This window comes from Diadema antillarum, unplaced genomic scaffold (genome assembly GCF_040938485.1).
Source record: "Diadema antillarum isolate AM-2024a unplaced genomic scaffold, OU_Dant_1.0 scf00000099, whole genome shotgun sequence".
Classification (NCBI taxonomy): domain Eukaryota; kingdom Metazoa; phylum Echinodermata; class Echinoidea; order Diadematoida; family Diadematidae; genus Diadema; species Diadema antillarum.
Genome location: NW_027270988.1, coordinates 91,335 through 110,547, shown reverse-complemented (window position 1 = coordinate 110,547; position 19,213 = coordinate 91,335). Strand labels below are relative to the sequence as shown.

Here is a 19,213-nt window from a genome sequence, read left to right as displayed (position 1 = left end):
ATAATGTGTCATTTAGCCTTTATCAAGTGATATCCTCTTTTTTGTACTAATAATAATTTCATCATAAAGCCAACTTTTGATAATTTTCTTAATCTTCATACTTGTAAATATTCACATAAATACTCGACTAGATATATTACAGCTTTTAGTGGTTGTAAAAATGTTGATTTCGTGAAACAAGACTAATTATTTGACTGCGAAGAAAATGTATATTGTCTGGTTAAAGACTAAACTCCACATGTTCCAAAATGGCAGCCATCGCGACGGGAAACGTGGTAGTGCGTGGTGGAGGAATCTTGTCTCAAAGAAGGCCAATTTTCACCCATGATAGCAAGTAAGTGTTATTTTAATTTACCATGCATACATATTGGGGAATTTCTTTATCAGTTATTCGTGTTATTTGATTTTAAAGTATTAAATATCGAATAGTTCGGAGCGTTCTCTAAGTCAGACAGGCCGACGTAATCTTAGTCCCATATATTTCCAACTGTGTCAGTGAACAACGTGGTAGGAGTTCTACCACTCTTTAGGGCCCTAGGGGTTCGATCTACCTCAATACTGTTTAAATATGTTTGCTTTGTTGGGTAACTCTAGGGTGTTCATAATTTGAATTTTTATCATGGCAGTCATGCCGTTTTTGAATAATTTTATTTGTTTGCCTGTTTCTAGTGTTAGAATAACTCATCTTAACTAAACAGTGAGTAACTTAATAATGTAAATGTGAGACTTTGTCTGAATGTATTCATATGAACAAGTGAGAAAAGATAAAGCAAGTTACCCAATGTTCGACATCCTAAATTGTGGAAGCAAAATAGCATGCATGATCCGAACGCCGGCGCTGCGATCATCGCTCGAACGCCTGTACTCATTGTTCGGCCCCGGGTGTCCGTGCTTCGACATTCGCGACGTACTGCGCCGCACTGTGCGCTCGCCCTGGCCCTGCCCATGAATGTATACTATTACTTAGCGCGCGTGCCACGCGCGGGCGAAACTGTATACATAGTACATCGCACTATGAGAGCACGGTACTCCATGTACTCCACGCTGTGCGAGAGATTCAACGCATGCACAAAACACGTTGCGATCGAACCATGGCAATACCGCAAATTCTGGCACGGGTGGCATGCAAAATATAAATATCGCGTAAACTATCAAGTTATCTCAGAAACGGCTGCCATCGTGGCTGTAGGTGTACTTCGAAACTTGGAATGAAACAAGTCTATATGTGTTGCTATGCAACTTTACTTACCCGTTACTTACCGGTACCCGTTGAACTGTTTTAATGCGAGCTGACCCTGGAGGGTCGCGACGATGATTTCAGGGGATACGGTGACGTGGCACACTGTTGTGCTCTTCGGAACACATGTGGAGGTAGTTGCATAGACTTTCGCACTTGATATGCGCCATTTTTCATTCATGAATTTCAGGGAATTTTTATTTGTAAGAGTGGTCTATTCATGGAAGCTGTCGAATCAAGGGTCACTTGCTTTACTTTATGATGCCTTGGACCTTTGTAAATATCAAACTGTAGAACTGTTTGATGAGTTAACAACCCTGTTTGCGGCAGGCTTTGTCGTGTACAGGGTGCCTGTTTGCAGCAGGGGCCATTTCATTCAATGATGATGAAAAGGCCCAATCAGGTGTCACTTCCTATAACACTCGCAAGTAACTCCTGCTTGCAACTGATTGACAAATTGCCCAACATCGACGACAATGTAGGGCAATTTGTCAATCAGTTGCAATGAAAACATTTCGATGGAAGAATTTCATGAATTTGAATAACTCCTGCTTATGTTCTAAAGTGGGACTGAGTGCACATGATGTTCATTAGCTGTTTTATTGATGAATGAAAATGCCCCTGCCAAAAAAAGGCACCCTTCCACAAACTACTTGTAGGTTGATTACTCTTTGTAAGGTTTTCCTCCTTTGTATGAACCTTCGTGTGATTGAACTTTACAATGATGTGATGTGTGTGTTTATATGTGTAGGTGCATCTTGGTTTGCTCTGGGGAGAAGGTGAAAATCATCAGTTGTGCCAGCGGAGAATGTGTCAGAGAGCTGATTGGTCACAGGGCCAGGGTCACAGGAGTTCAGATCAGCCCCTGGAACAAACTACAGGTATGCCATGAATGTGATTGAACACCACTGGCTGTGTTTTCACATGTTTACCATTGATGTACTTTATATGCATGTCAAGAGAATTCACAAGAATTCATATTTTGACTTTTCAACTGTAAAATTTCTTTTGTGTTACTGACAATTGTATATTTTTATCTTTTGGTGCAGCATGCTAAGGTCAAGTTATAACTTAAAACAAAAAAAATAAATAGCAGCAGATAAGTTACAGTGTACATGTAGTTTTTGTTCACTTAGTGGTTTCCCACGGTTGCCTTTCTGTCTTGGCAAGGGAGATTACATTTAGGACCAGTTTAAAGTGTGCATAGCTGATGGGAAAGCAAAAATATACATCAATTTCCATGTGGGATTAGAGATAATCAAAGTTATAAACTGTGTGTGTTTTAAAAGGAAAATGTGTGTGATTTTTTTTTTTAATCTTTTGGAACAATTTGATATCATGAAATCAATGTCATTGGCCTGTTATATTTAGGTACAAGCTGTATCACTATCATCACCAAATGACTTTTTCCCCTTGTGTCATTTCCCTATATGTTAAGTGACTGCATTGGTCATGTGCATTTAGTAAGAAATTAGTAATTTGAGCCTTTACTCTTCCTCCAAACATGTTCTTATGTATGCATTTCTTATTACTCAGTATACCAGTCAGAGAATTTGAAACATGTAGCAAAATTTTGTTTAAAAGGATGGTATAGTTTTGGTTGAGATAGGGAATTCAAATTTCAACTATTTACAAGATAATTATAAACTACTTATGAAATATGAAATTTTCATCAAATAAACTTTGAATTCCTCTTATGATTGTATTCAATCAGGTTTATTCATAATACTGCCATGGCAGCCAAATGGCTGAATTGCGGAGTAGTACAATTGTATACACAATGAAATATAAAAAGTCATTATTGCATGGAAACAATATATAATGATCATATACACTTGTACATATTATATTCATTGATAAATCTGTGAGGAAATAATAAGTTTACTTCACGCTGTAAGAATACATACTTAAACGGCAACAATCACCATGAATAAAAATATCAATCACTTATTTATCATTGACCATATCAAAAATATAAAAATTATTGCATCACTTATGAGTATCGGGTACATGGGTTGCTATTACATGGTGTACTAAAATATAACCTGTACCAAATGATAATATCAACACTCCTGTTATTCTGTATACCGTGTGCTTTGAATTGTGGCATAAACCAATCAAGTGACAAGTGAAACACTAGGATGCACACACATACCCTCACAACACACACACGCACACACACACACGCATTCACGCCCACACACATATACACTCGTACATATTATATTCACAGATAAAATTGTGAGAAAATAATAAGTTTGCTTCACGCTGTAAGAATACCTCCTTAAACGGCAACAATCAACATGAATAAAAATATCAATCACTTATTTATCATTGACCATATCAAAAGTATAAAAATCATTGCCTCACTTATGAGTATCGGTTACATTTGTTGCTATTACATGGTGTACTAAAATATAACCTGAACCAAGTGATAAATATTAGCGCTCCAGTTATTCCGCGTGCTTTGAAATATGGCATAAACCAATCATGTGACAAGTGAAACACTAAGATGCACACACATACCCTCACAACACACACACGCACACGCACCCACGCCAACACACATAACTATACACACGTACACAAACGCAAACACACACAGACACACACATTCACACATACACACACAAACGCACACAAATAAAGGGTAAATGATTTCGGATGTGAATATATAATACAGAAGTACATGAGAGCGGCAAAAAAAAACAACAACAGTGTGTTGAGTCTATAAACAAAGCTGTAAAAACTTCACAGTGTCTTCAAAAAATATATCAGATTCATCTTCAATATGTTAACTTCAAATTGCACATGTTACATTGCATCAGAAGCTTGAAATCACTTGCAATCACTCCTAAGGAGAAAAAAAAAATTACAAACACATAAATGGACATAGTAAATTTCGTGATTAAATCCATTCAGTTCGCGTTGCGGTAATAATAATACAACCAAACAGAGCCACACCTACCGTGAGTATTTCAATTTATATGAACTTGTACTCGCACCCACTCATCTATAATAATGCAAGTATAAATGTGTTCGATCTGGTACATACATACGTACAAACAGGCAAATAGTAGTTCATGCACACAGGCACACATACCCATTATACACGCTCAAACACATTCACACCCACACATACAGGACATAATGTGCTGTACACAAGGCATATACATACGCATATTATACTTTTCCGAACATACAGGTATATACGCATAATTATACCCAAGCAGTATACAACACAGACACACACGTACACCCACAAGTACGACATAATAGTTTGCTTGTGCCCTGAGCATGCGAACAGCGGTGTAACACATGCATAATAATGATCAGTGCATTTAAATACACATGCTATGGGGTGACAGAAAATAAAGCAATATACTGCAAAATCTTTGATACAATTATTTCAGAGTCGGTTAACGATTGGTTAAAGACATAATTACGGCTGGTTGATGAGAGTAACAAAATATGGTATTGCGGAATCTCGGAGTCTATTTGTTCGGAATCTAAGTTGGGGGATAGGCTGGGTGTGTCTCGTTGTCCGTATGCCGGGATTTCGAGTTGGGAGTAGATGGCGAAGACCTGAGGTAGGAGCAGAAAGTTTCAAGGCAAATTTGCGGGACAATGTAGTATGCTCTTTAACATTTCTTAGGAGGATTTCATTATCTCACAAAAAAGTTGGAAACATGAAACTCCATCTCAACAAAACTATACCATCCCTGTAAAGACAATGACAATACTTCTCTCACTTGCTTGTGCAGGTTTTGACATCATCTGAAGATGGCACAGTACTGTTGTGGGATTACATGGACAATGTCATTTTGAAGGTATGGATAACTCTTTCTACATCACTTTATACGAGTGAAAGATTTGCTCTGCTGATGATTTATCTTCTGACATGATACATGAATAAAATGAGGGTGATAATGTGTATTTTTTTTTCATTTAAGTTTAAAAAGAACTTAAGAAAATGCTAAGCTACATGCTTTAGAACTGGATTGAGATTTGAGTAGAATGAGCACAGAAGATACTACACAGCATCTGTTTAAATGCAATCCTTTTGAATCCCACTTATGGGTCAATGCAAAGAGATGTTCTATGTGTCTTGGAGTTTTCACATTATCTATCATCTTTTATTTCAATTCTGGGGCTCTTTTTGTTACACTTTGAGGGGAAGAGCTCTGCAAGTATAATTTTCCATTATGTCCACACAGTACTGACAATTTTGTCATATAGTTTTGTCATTTTGTCACACAAGTCAAACATTGGAGATCACATGCTGTGTAATAGCCTCCCCCCCCAAAAAAAAAAAAAAAAAAAAAGATAGAAAGACATCCCTCATAAAAAGTGTATTTCATGTGAGGAAATTCACCATATGTTTTCCTGTCTCAAGAATGAAAACACAAAAGTTTTCTGTGTTTCAATACACCATGCTATTATGATTTGCGATGTCATTTGTGTTCTCTGAAAATTCAACAGCAAATGAACTTTGACAGGCCGCTGTATGGGCTGTTGGTCCATGAAGCCCACAAGAATGCTGTGTTCCTCATCTGCCATAAACTTGATGGTAAGTCAAATTTAGGGGCCTTGAAAAGGGCTTGAATTTTCATTTGGCCATGTAAAATCCTGAAAGTTAACATGATCTTGCTTTCTGTACTAGTACTCCCTGTGGAAATTCAAGAAAGTAAGTCTTTGATTGTCCGATGGCAATCTGGATTTTATCATTTTGTTTTCGGGAAAGTATTTCAGGTTTTGTTTAATTCTCTTCCTTAGTGCTCTTGTTTCTGGAAAATGACAGAAAATGAAATGCAATGACAAATGTAAAGTGTCAGATAGTACATATGATATGACATCTAATATGTTGATGACAGTCCTTAATGTTTCAATTTTCTTTGATATAAAAAGTCTAAACTTTGGAAATGAATTCAAAGATCAGTTCTGGACTAGTCTTTTAAAAAGGCCAGGAATTCCAAATCTTCATATTTGGATGAACCCTGAATACTGTACTTCACAATGAAGATTGCATTGAATGTTGATGTCTTAAAAATGAATTCAAATGTTTCAAGTTGTTCCTTTTGTCAAGAGAGATGAGTGTTTGCACTTCAGGACCAACATTTGTTTCCATGCAAATAAGTTTTGATGACTTGCTGATGAGGTCATTTGCAATTGACTTGTGAATGATATTGCTGGTTAACCCATTCTTCCAACAATTTTCTGAGAGCCTTCAATGAAATTCTTTTTTGCCTGTCGACAAAGAATTAATGGATAGGTTGGTAATACACCTGTGTGAAAGCAGGCAAGCAGTACATGTTTCCCCTTTCCACGATCATTTACTGCCTGTGTCATGCAAAATGCCAAATGATGCCAAACATTGAGCAGAGGTATAAATGAAGCATTCACTGATAGGCTTGCAAACTCCTTTGTTATACACTGTAAAGACACCTAAATGGGGTCAGCGAAAGTCAAAATCTAGTGAGCTCAGCCTTGATGGCTATGTACTGTATGTCTTCATACAAATTTTCTAGCATTATTTCAAACAATCACCCTAATACATTGGAAAACATCAATTAGACCAAAATACTGACAGATCTGATACAGAAAAAGAACAGTTGATTGAAGAAATTCTAATCTTTCAATCAAAGTGATTTTAGTGGTCAGCTTAACACAAATAAAACATGAATTTAGGCCACAAATGCAGACACTCTTGTCTACATTTTGGGAACCTGACCAGGTTCCTATAAGGGGCTGGTTAACAAAAGAGTATGTATACATGTATATTTATGTATGTATGTGTGTATGCATGTATATCTTTGTGATTTTGTGCATATACAGCATATGTGTGTATAAGTATACTTTATGTGTACAGTGTAAATATTTATGCATGTACTATATATTTGCAGCTGTCTGATGTATGCAGGTGCTTTTGAAAGTGTAAAGTTTGATTTTCTCTTCTCGCTCTCTACTTCAGCTGCTGGAAATGCCAATCACAAGAAGCCCCTAATGGTGTCGGAGGCTCACATCCCCCCAGCGGGGGCCAGCCAGGGGTCGACTGTTCCCATGGAGATCCTGACCCCCATCGGCCCCAGGGGGGAGAGGTGTCTGGCGTTCGGCACAAAGGGAGAGTTCCTGGCCTGTGTGATCTGGAACCAGCTCAGGATTTACTCCATGGCAGACCGGACCATTAACAAGTTAGCATGCTTCGAAGAAACATATCCTCTTCATGTTCAGTTAATTTTCCTGAAATGCCGTATTTTTAAACAGAACATTACTGGTAGATTGTCCTGTGCAATGGGATAGTTGTAATAAAGATGGATTGTCTTTTTTTTTATGTGTTTGTGTTTTGTTTGCATGTATGTTTTTATGCATGTGTGTGTGTTTGTGTGTATGATGTATATTTATTTCTTTATTCATTTGTGGAAATTACCTGTTTTGTGTATTAGTCTGGATAGATATTTGGTGACAGATGTACATGTTCAGATACAGCAACATCCAACAGTAATGGTCTTTTAGCCTGTAAGTTATGTTAATGCAGGAATGCAGGGATAGTTTTCACTTGTTTGTTTCAATATTTGTCCAAGCAGACAAGCAGTTACAATTAATGAGTTTAAGGCCAGGTTAAAAAGTCATCTCTGGAAGTAATGTATTTTCTGTTTGAATTTCTTGTATGCATGTCATTTTGTAATGCGCAGTAGAGTATATTATTATAGTAGCTGCGCAATATGAATGTCCTTTATTATTATTATTATTATTATTATTATTATTATTATTATTATTATTATTATTATTATTTAGTGGTGAGAGGTCATTATTCAGGCCTTTCATATGCTTTCCACCTCTAAACAGAATCCACATGGATGGGCCGCCCCCGAACTGTGTGGCCTGCCACCCCCACGAGTACTGCGTCGCCGTGGGAGACGAGAATGGGAGGATATCCCTCTTCTGGAACATCCAAGAGAAGGCCTCTCCAGTGAGGACAGTAGATCATTGGCACGCACTCCCTCTGGGAGATCTCTGCTTTTCACCAGAGGGTAAGAAATGTCATTATTTAGCCATGGTGATTTTACTGGTCTCAGTTTTGTCTCTACATGTTCTAATATTCCAGCCTTTTAATTGCAGTTGCATATCACTCCTTAGTGACTGAAATCTATGGTACAATCTTGTTTTTATGCCTCCGCCACGAAGTGGTGCCGGAGGCATTATGTTTTCGGGTTGTCCGTCCGTCCGTCCTTCCGTCCGTCCGTAATGAATTTTGTGGACAGGGTAACTATCAAAACCTTTTGAGGTATCCTAATGAAACTTGGCATGTATGTGTATTAGGGGGTGAAGTTGTGCCTATCAACTTTTGGGTGCACATGCTCAAGGTCAAAGGTCAAAAGGTCAAGGTCAAATGCTTAAAATTGCACTATTTCCCCCATATCTATGCAATGCCTGAAGATATTTTCTTGAAACTTAGTGTATACATGTATTACCCAATTAAGATTCTTTGGAGAAAGTTTGGGGTCATGAGGTCAAAGGTCAAAGGTCAAAAGGTCAAATAAAATGTTAAAATTTCACTTTTTTCTCTGTATCTTGGAAATTGTTCAAAGTATCTTTATGGAACAAAGTATACATGCATGTACTGACTGGCAGTAGTAGAGGGAATTTGGGGTTCATGGGGTCAAAGGTCAGGGGTCAAAGGTCAAGGGCAATACTTCAAAATTTTACTATTTTCCTTATATTTATGCAATGCCAGCAGGATTATTTTTTTTTTTAACTTAATGTATGCATGTATATTACCCACTGGAGATTCTCTGGGATTTTTTTTTTTTTTGCCAAGAAGTCAAAGGTCAAAAGGTCAAAGATCAAGTGAAAGTGCTGAACTTACTACTTTCTCCATATCTCGGAAGCGGCTCAAGTAATCTTTAAACTTAGTACATATTTATGTATGTTCTGCCTGACAGTGATTCTCTTATGAATCAAAGGCCAGATGAAAATGATAACAATTTACTGTTCAATACAGAAATTGCACTTTTTCTCCACCTTGAAAATTACTCAAGTGCCTAAACTTATGAAAGGGTCAAAGTCGAAGTTAAAGTACATGCTCTCCTATTCATCCAATTAAACATAGGTCAAGGAAGGTAAACATTCGATACATTTGTGACAAACATGTCATTTTAATATTTTGCCAATTTTGTGAAAATGTAATCACACATTGTCCACATGTACTATAGACCTATTAGGAGAATCGTGCATTATGGCGGAGGCATACCAGTCGCCATAGCGACATTTCTAGTTTAGCATTTGAAACAATCACACACACACACACACACAGAAGTAAATAATTATATGTCCCACTATGTCCATGTAGATTTCAGATAGCAAGATTGATTGAAATCCATTAAAGGGATAGTATAGTTTTGGTTGAAATGGGGATTCGGATTTTAGCTTCTCTTGAGATAATTAGAAACCACCTATGAAATTTTAAGAATCATATAATTCTAAGAGGAATTCAAAGTTTATGTGGTGAAAATCGGTTGAGATATCCAAAAGCAAAGTTAAGCACAGAGGTCCTAATAAAAGGTGGTTCCACCTTTCATTAGGACCTCTTTGTTTTTGGATATCTCAGCAATTTCAAAACCGTATTTCATCAAATAAACTTTGAATTCCTCTTAGAATTTTGTGCTCTTAAATATTTCATAGGTGGTTTCTAATATTCTCACACAAAAGTTGGAAACCTGAAGCCCCATCTCAACCGAAACTATACCATTCCTTTGAAAGTTGTCAGGTTATTAATTGTTCAGTATTTGAGTTGCTTTTATTTAGATTGGTTTCACCTTAGTTGACTAACAAGCATTTCTTGTTTTCTGATTTCCTAGGTACATACCTATTTAGTGGTGGACATGAGTGTGTCTTGGTGCGGTGGCAGTACAACTCCAAACACAGAGACTTCTTGCCTCGGCTCGGTGCTTCCATCACTCACGTCGCCTGCTCTCCAGATGGACTAATGAGGGCGCTAGCCCTGAACAACAACTGTGAGTTGAAAATTTGAGATGAACATGAAAGGAAATGGAAATACATAGCATGGCCTTATACATACCAAGGAAAGCCAAATCACTGCTAAATTGAACGAGCCCAATGAATTCCAAAAAAAGAAAAAAAAAGAAAAAAAAAAAGAAAAGGGCAAAAAGTGACCAAATGGGGTGAACAATTGCCAAGTAAGTCCAAACAAAAGCAAAATTTGACCAAACTGACCATATATAGGGACTTCCCCTTGTATGCGGGATTATTGTAGAGATACATTGTGGCAGATAAATCATTCCCTTATTGTGATTTCAGAATTGTTGTACCTTCAAAGGGAATATCCAATTCCAGCAAAAAAAAAAAAAGTATTCTGAGATTCTCATCCCCCATGGGGTATAACATTCCTTCCTCCTCTCTTCTGCAGCCATACTTCTCGTCACCACCAAAGTGCAGCACACCGTCCAGGGTCTAAACCATTCTAGCTTCCACCAGCAGGGCCGGTCCGGACCGGTCCCCACGGGACTCAGCGTGGACCCCCGCTCCAAGGCCCTGGTCCTGAACGGGAGGGTCGGCCACCTGCAGTTCTACCACCTCTCTGACGACAAGCTGCTCTTCAACGTGAGAATACATTCGCTGTTCTTTGATGTCGTTTTCTTTGGCTTCATTTTTCAGACAACATGCCTGATGATTGTTAAAATTCTTTCAAAAGTGTCTCTGAAAGTAACAAACTGTAACAACATACACAAAGCATTTCAGACTGACATATTTCATATTTAGTAAATGAGCCATATGTCAAGATTTTTCTTCGTCCTAAGGACTGCATAGATTTTCAAAATAAGCTCAGACATGATACTATCCAAAATAGTATTTTAGAATGGTTGCAAATATGAAAACAATTACTGTGAACACTAAAATTTGTGCGTATTTTGTGCTACTTTTGGCTACCACAAATTTTAAACAGCGGAAAAATATCTTCACAATTTTCTTGGCACTTTTTGAATGGGTTGACAATTGTGTAGCACAAATTCAAGAACCCGCGATTATGTTTTTGAGCCGCTCAGCACAAACAATGAATCACTCCAAATATGTCAGTGTTTACGGAACATGGCAATAATTTGGTGTCTGACATCGCGTCTTTAGAATACTTTGCCCTCTGTTTTGTTTTACTCATACAAAATCCAATTTTCATCCTCAGCTGGACATCACGAGTGAGAACTACATTTCACCGGAGCAGCTGGACAAGCCACTGGCCCACACGGAGGTCACCGACGTGACCTTTGACCACCGAGGGGACTGGATGATAACCGCCGAGAGGCGGGACGACGGCGAGACGTCGGTGGAGCTCAGACTCAAGTTCTGGCAGTACGAGCACATCAAGCAGTGGTAGGTTGCATTCTAGGATTGGTTGGGGGGGGGGAAATGGGGGAAAATTAAGCACTGTAATAGTGTAAATTTTTGGACGAATAAATTTTTGCACTCGGCCAGGTGAGATGAATTTCATGCATTTTTGATTCTGCAGAATCAAGATATGAAATATATAACAAGCAAAAATGTACATGCTTTTATTTTTTTGGCTAGTTTGATGTCACACAACATACATGAAAATGTCCAGTTTTACTGTAGTCTTTGTTTCATCCATGCACAGTTTTCTCAAGAAAGTCTTAGCAAAGCAGCCTACAAAAGCCATTTATAATAGACACAGCAGATGTCCATTTCCCTCTAATTTAGCTCCAGGATACTGATAGAATTGCTTACATTTCCTCACTTTTTTTTACACATTATTCTTTTCTTTTTGTTCTTGTTTTTGTCACTCGAATTCATTCATTTATATTGTTTCTGTCCATGTCTGTAGCAAGTTGGTAGAACTAAAGGATAGAAGACCACATGTATTTCAGGCAATGTGGATATGGGCCTGCATAGAGGAAAACATCAAATCCTTCACAGCATACAGCATAATTTACTTTTCAAACTTGACCATGTGATCTTTTTGCTTGGTGATATTACTTTGTAGCTATCATGGTATTGACAACATAAATTTCAAACGTTTATATATTTCAGTATTTTTTCACTGATTTGAAAATTTTTGCACAGCTCAGTCAGCAAAGCTTGATAGTGAGTTGTGTGTGTGTGTGTTTTTTTTTTTCTAATTAGACCACTACAATGTTAAACTGTTTTTTTTGACCTTTGACACCGACATCCCTCCTCTTTTCATCCGCAGCTTCAGGCTGAACACCACAGTAGAATCACCTCACCAGGGTGCTATCAACAGCCTCTGCTTCCGCCCGCCCAGTGGGCAGGGTGCCAAAGATGATGTTCCCATGGCAACCACTACCAGCAAGGATGGAAAATTCAAGACATGGTCCCTGGTTGATGATACAGATGTGGATGGTTAGTTCTGTTTTTGTTTTGTTTTGTTTTTCATTTGAGAGTTGATGAATAATTTGGATAGATTTGCCCACACAATGAACAAATTCTAAGGCTATGGCAATAAGTATAGTTGTATGAATGATGGTATTCCTTACTGATACTGTGGAATGCTAAGAAATCTGTAACAAAATTGATATTAGTTCCTCCATAGACATGGCATCTTATCAGCTCTTTTGAAGTGACATCGTCACCGTGCTATGATAAGTTGCTCTCTGATCCTGGTGAATCCATTCATGACACGTTATGCCAATAGTTTCACTCTTTGTCAGATAAAATCTTTTAAGCCATGATTCTGCTGCATGTGTGCGCTATGGATGTGTCTAAACCGAGAAGAGATGTGCAAAATAAGTTCCTTCAGACAGAGATCAAAATAAAAGCACAGTACTAACAACAAAGAGGCTAGGGTGTAAGTTTCTTCAGTTTGTCTCCCTCTACAAGTTAAATTTGTTAAGATCGCAAGTGCTGATCTGTAAATTAACAAACATGTCAGAAAAAAAGGAACCAGTGGGACTCGAACCTGTCATCTACTGCTTTCTGGGCAGTGACGCTACCACCAGGCTGTCCTTGGTTGAATAATATACTTCTTTCAACAAAGAGGCTACTTTGGGAAAATGTAGTCATGTTATTGGTGTTATTATTGCATTTAATTTTGTGGGCAATTGCAAAAGCAGCATTATTAACGTTTGAAATGAATACCATTCTCATGTGTCCCTATGCAGGGAACAAGGTTTGCTGGAACTGTGACTCGGTGGGCTTCTACAAGAACACGGAGCCCAGCGCTGCGGCCTTTGCCAGCGACGGTTCCCTCTTAGCCGTAGGATTCCATGAGGTGCTGACACTGTGGGACCCAGACGACAACCAGCTTAGAAAGATTCTCTGCCACGCCACGGTCAACAGCCAAATCAAGTAATGATGGATTTCCTACTGGCGTGCAATCAGCTACTCTTGCCACGATTGGCCATTAGCAGCTGATCATGGACTTTTTGTTTATGGACGGTTCAGACTTATCAACAATCAACGTGATTGCCACGACTGACCTCAAGATCTGATAAACAGATAAGATGACCACAATGACTCTGTGATTAAGACCACAAGTTCAATTGTGGCACATAATGTGATTGACATTAAAAAAAACAAAAAAATTCCACGATCAGGTACTAATGGCCAATCATGGCATTCGTAATGGATCAAACAACAGTGGAGACGTAGTTTAAACAGCAAAGGTATATTCTGGTGGTCACCTCCTTGCTGGAAATGTGGCTCATACAGCTTTAAAGCAGAACTTTTCACCAGTTTGGATTTGACTTCAGTAAAGAGAATAAACTTGACAAATAGATCCTGTCTGTGGAAGGTTCATTAAATTGGGAAAGGAATAAAGTCTTAGAAATCTGACGGCTATCCTTTCTGGGTTTTGCTTTGTTTTGCTTTGTTTTCAGTGATTTCCATTTAGGCTGACTTGAATATATTTCAGTTTAACACACCTGTAATTATCCTTTTTCTGTGGAATCTTGCTATCTGTTGGGATCAGTGGAAATGTCACATTAGATTATATTACTCATCTACCAAGAGCTTTAAATCTTCTTCATGGAAGCTGTGTAACAGTGCTCAAATTGCCACCAAAAATATTGCCTTTGTTTTACATGTAAAGCTCAGGTTGAAAAAAAAAAACAAGTTCAACACAAAAATGAAAAGAAAAGCTGTATCTCTGAGGCATTAGTTCATTATGTGAGAGTCTTAAAAATTAGTTCTGAACTGGTCCCTACTTTTCTCTACAGGCACCTGTGTTTTGGGCATGGCAGTTCCTCCCACCTGCTGGTTTGCAGCACATCAACCTCTCTGACAGTCTGGAACCTGCTCACATGCAGAGGTAACTAAATCTGTGAAGTGGCTTTTTCCTTTCTGAGATGTTTTAAAAAGAAGTGTTTCGTTTTTTCAGGAAGAGAAGAATTGATCATTTTTTTTTTTATGCTGGAGTTTATTTTTAAATGCATTTGAAAATAATCATACAGCTTAACCCATTGAGTCCCGAGTATACTTGGGCAGGTGTCTGTGGGAAATGTGTGTTGTGGCAAAATCAGTCCATCCTCAACGGGTTAATCAGCAAAGTTTGACAATTGCTGAAATGGCATCTCCACAAATTGAAAGAGTGTCTTTAAAACTTACAGATGAGTCTTTTGGATTTTAATTTGTAGGACTTAGTGATATCTTGGCCATAACAGTATGCTAGTACAGTACTTCACTTGCAGAACAAGCTACTTATGTATATACAGGGAACCACTGCATAAACTCATGCAGTACTACTAGTGTTGCTTGTTGCTCATTCTTGTTTATTTTTGTGAAAAAGGAAGTAACGATTACTAGACCCTCACAACTGCAAAATTAACAGCATGCAAAACAAAAATGTCGCACAAGACACTTACTAGAAAGTTGTAAATATATCTGTCTGCAAAAATGTTAGCTTGTACATCTAGTCTTCATGTTCTCTCTCTTACTGTTTGTGTGCATGTGTTTTGTCAAACTGTCTGTCTCTTCTGTCTGCTCTGTCTTTATCTATATCTGTCCACGTTTGTCCACTGCAGTGTCCTGGAGTGTCTCCATGGACGTACGTCTCCTCATCGCTGACCCCAACACACAGTACTTTGCCATCTTCAATGCTGAGAATGACTGTGAGTACCCACAATACAAGCCATCAGAGCCCTAACATTTTTAGATGAGATATGAGCTTTTCAGGATAAAGTGTATAGATTGAGGTTCAGATAAACAATAGGGCACTTTTCCACACTTTCATGTATGCAAGGACCAGTAAAGTTAGACAGAGATAGATGCATCCACAGGAAGCAACATCTTTACAGTAGGTCAGTTAATGTGTTGCCATAAAATCTTGAATGTGAAAATGGTGGAGATTGTTGTCAAGGCAGTGGTCCTGTTCCCAGTTCTTGTGTGAAGTAAATTTGTGAGGTCTTGTAATGAAGAAAATGATGTCCACTATCCACCAAGAACCAGCAAATATGAATTGTTTCAGTGGATTGACAACAGACTTCATCTTCCAAGCAATGTACAGTTTGTGTACAGTTCACTCCCCCTTTAAAAAACATGGTTTTCATTTCAACAACAAAAAAATTTGGGTCCAAAATGATTTTCGATAAATATCTTTATATACTTCATTTGTTCGGTTATAACAGAATTTTGAGATAACCAAAGGAAACTGCCGGTCCCAAGGACGGGAGTTGCCTGTATTCCATTAGATCTCCAGCAGTCCTAGGTTAGCAACTCTTTCTCTTTCTCTCTTCCAGTGTTTGTCTTCCAGGGATCGGAGCCCCGCCCCATTTTCCAGCTCCCGTCCGCCTCCGAGTCAGAGGTCCTCTCAGCCATCTTCGTGCCATCCCGGAAGGAGGCGTCCCCGCCCGACGCGTTGCCGTGGCAACACTGTTCGGAGCTGTTCTTCCTGACGCGGTCGCAGGAGCTGCTGACGGTGATGAGCAAGGAGCAGGCAGAGCGGGAGGGAAATGTCAGCAGATACGACATGGTAAGAGTTCAAAGGTCAAGACTGAATCTGCCTGTGTATAATCTTTAGGAGGCTGTTAGCAAGCAAAGAGTCACACTGCTAATGTAATAGAAGATGTAATCGTCTATTATGTGGATAAAGGAAACACAAGTTTTGCAGGTGATCTGAATCTATATGTATAAATGTGATTTACACAGATAGTGATGTATTCGATGACCGTGAGAGAGAAGGGCACTTCACTCATTTATTAATCTCTGATGACAACAGTACATTCATTTTGTATGTGTGCATGCTAGCAGATATTGATGAGTTTGATAAAGTTGATCAGAGTCGATTTCTGTATAAGTAAGACTTCTGTAGAAGTTTGTATCACCTTTGCATATATGGTATGACTTTGTATCGAATATTTCTCTGTATGTTAAGCAAAAGAGGTGATAGCAGCTCATGTGAGAAGAATATAGCTGCTTGGTTTTGTTTATATTCGTTTCATTGTGAATGTGATGCTGATGTCAAACGAAATTCAAATAAAAAAATATAAAATGAAAAAAAAAAATGTGTGTGTGTTTGAGTGTGTGTATGTCAGGGTTCTCAGCACACTCTTTTTGTTTGATTTGTTTAGTCTTTGTGAAGCCTTGCTGACCCAGCCTATCATTTTTAGGATAACTTTCTCTCTGTTTCTCTATGACATTAGTATGATTATACTGTTTCAATCCTTTAGCTTTGGAAATATGCCAGATATGCTGTTGCTGATGTAGGGTTTTGTGATTTGTTGTTTTGTTTCTTGACATCTTTGCCATATCGTCTCTGTTTTTCTTGCAGACCACTTTGCACAAGAGTTTGCCTCTGACGCCGTTCGCTCTCCTCCTAGAAGGAGCCAGAAAACGTGGAACCGTGGATGGAGGATGGAGTACCAGACAGAAACTGGCCTCCAAGAATGCCTCCACCATAGAGGTATGATCTCCATCACTCCCGTAGGCAACCTGTTTGAGTACATTGTCTATGGCAGTTTGGGATTGTGGTCGTAAGAGGGTTATGCTTCGGATATATTTTATCCCATGGAGGTATAAAAGTAGCCTCTATCCCATGGAGGTATAAAAGTAACCTCTTCCCTTCGAAACCCTCCACCATTATCTTGTGCAAGGAGCCAATGTTGTCTATAGTAAGTTAATGTGATCATTTGAATTTAGTTTGAGATTTTAGTAAAGTATGTTTCTATTAAGCTTCAGGTTTGAATGAATCATTTTTGTCCCATTTTTTTGTTTTGTTTTATATATTTATCTTTATTTTTTGTGGGGGGGGGGGGAATGGATATCTATTTTTTGTTTTGTTTTTCTGTGTCACATCCAGGGTGATAACATGTGGGTAGGCTATTAGCTGCATTGCTCAATTTCATTACTTTGAACTCTTGATTCTTGTGTGTAATAACATATCAGAAAATTTTAATGTGCATAAATTGAGGAGTAGATAAATTGTTACAGGTCTTATCTTTATTTTTTATTAGCACTTTATTTCACCCAGGTCTCACAAACCAATTTAAATAGAGATGGAATAGAAAAAGCTGTCCCTTTCAGCCAATCGAAGAGCATATGTCATTTTCTTCTCTTTCTTCTTTTATGTGAACCTCAGATCCTGGCTGCTCCACCCCATGTTTTGCCTCCAGCCAGACAGCTGTGCTCTTCCTTCATCCATTCCCTTCTAGGACCAAGCACAGATCCACACAGGTGAGTTCCCCAACCTCCCCCTCCCAGTCCTGAATTTTGCTCCAACCCCTCCCCCTCCCCCCCCCCCCCCACACACATACACTTTGTTAAGTTAACCCTCAAATGTAAGCTCCTATGCATAAACTTTTCATATTTCCATCTTCTTGAAAACTGCCAAGTTACATACGCTCACCACTAAGTCTAGAAATGGTATAAAACACAATGTTCAATAGAAGTTTGGAGCTGTTATTATCTTTTTTATTAGATATTAGGCCATTCAATCGAAAAACAACAAAATTTCATTGAGCATTCATAATTTGACCTTCATATGTTGGTACATAGATTTCTGTCCAGTGTTACATGCGTTCATTTTGGCATAAATTGTAAAAGATTGCCTGTTTGAAGTTATTTAGGGGCAAAGTTATCTCTCATTAAAGTGTTCTTGAAGATCATATTGTATTGGGGCGTAATGCACATTGGAAACAGAAAATAAAGTGACATCCCTTAAAATTACCCTTTTACTGTGGAAATGCCCATGTGAGTTTTCAATGTCGAATTTGTTCCCCTGATTCAGAACTCAATCATCAGAGACTGATAGCGAAGCAGAGTCTGGAGATGAACGGGAGCAGGGTCGCGCCCCCTCGGACGACTCCGACATGGAAACAGACGCCCCCGCCACGTCCGGTGCCTCCGACACCCCGAGAAGGTCGCAGCCCGCCGAGGATTCGCAGCAGGAAGAGGTGTCCAGCCGTGAAGCGGTGCCGGATCTCAGCCAGAAGGAGCTGAGAAGACTGAGTAAGAATGGCAGCTCATCACTGAAGTGGCTTTCATCAGCGGTGGAGGAACTGGCTTTGTCGTGACACACACTGCCAGAAGAGAATCTCGCAAACGAACTGCGCTGACACGAAATCTGCACTGACATAGTCATTTGTGCAATGCTCCTCCCTGAGGAATGTTGACGTAGATGAGAGCTGAACTGGAAACATTCTTGATTCGTAGTATCCCACCATTCCACTCCAGCTCAACGTATGAACAGCTACAGGAGTCACGGCTTCAAAGTTCATGTCCATGTGAGCCTTGTTTGTTCCAGAAATTTGTGGACAAAAATCTACACAACCGTTCTTGTGACGCCAGCTGGGCCCCGGTTTTCTTTAAGACCTGTCAGATGTCGTGGAAAAGCACAATGAACCCAATTTGTGTTCAAGATCTGGAATGTTCCGCAAGTGAGAGCATTTATAGCCTTTTGGTCGTAACTTCTGTGGTGCAGCCATTGCCAATCAATGCAAGTCACACCTTCCACTAGTAAACAAAAGGTTAATGAGCCTCTTGTGTGTGCAGGGA

At 38.9% G+C, this 19,213-nt stretch overlaps 1 protein-coding gene across 1 annotated transcript; it reads left to right on the top strand.

The window, feature by feature from the left end:
* Positions 1-248: 248 nt before the first annotated feature.
* On the top strand, positions 249-18,732 carry LOC139718752 (WD repeat-containing protein 75-like). Its single transcript, XM_071630218.1, has 17 exons — positions 249-334; positions 1,989-2,118; positions 5,002-5,067; positions 5,720-5,807; positions 7,209-7,428; positions 8,084-8,268; positions 10,096-10,251; positions 10,665-10,858; positions 11,436-11,623; positions 12,459-12,628; positions 13,387-13,573; positions 14,443-14,534; positions 15,247-15,333; positions 15,961-16,193; positions 16,992-17,123; positions 17,799-17,893; positions 18,447-18,732. Exons 1-17 carry the CDS (start codon positions 249-251, stop codon positions 18,730-18,732), a joined length of 2,595 nt encoding a protein of 864 aa, XP_071486319.1.
* Positions 18,733-19,213: the final 481 nt, after the last annotated feature.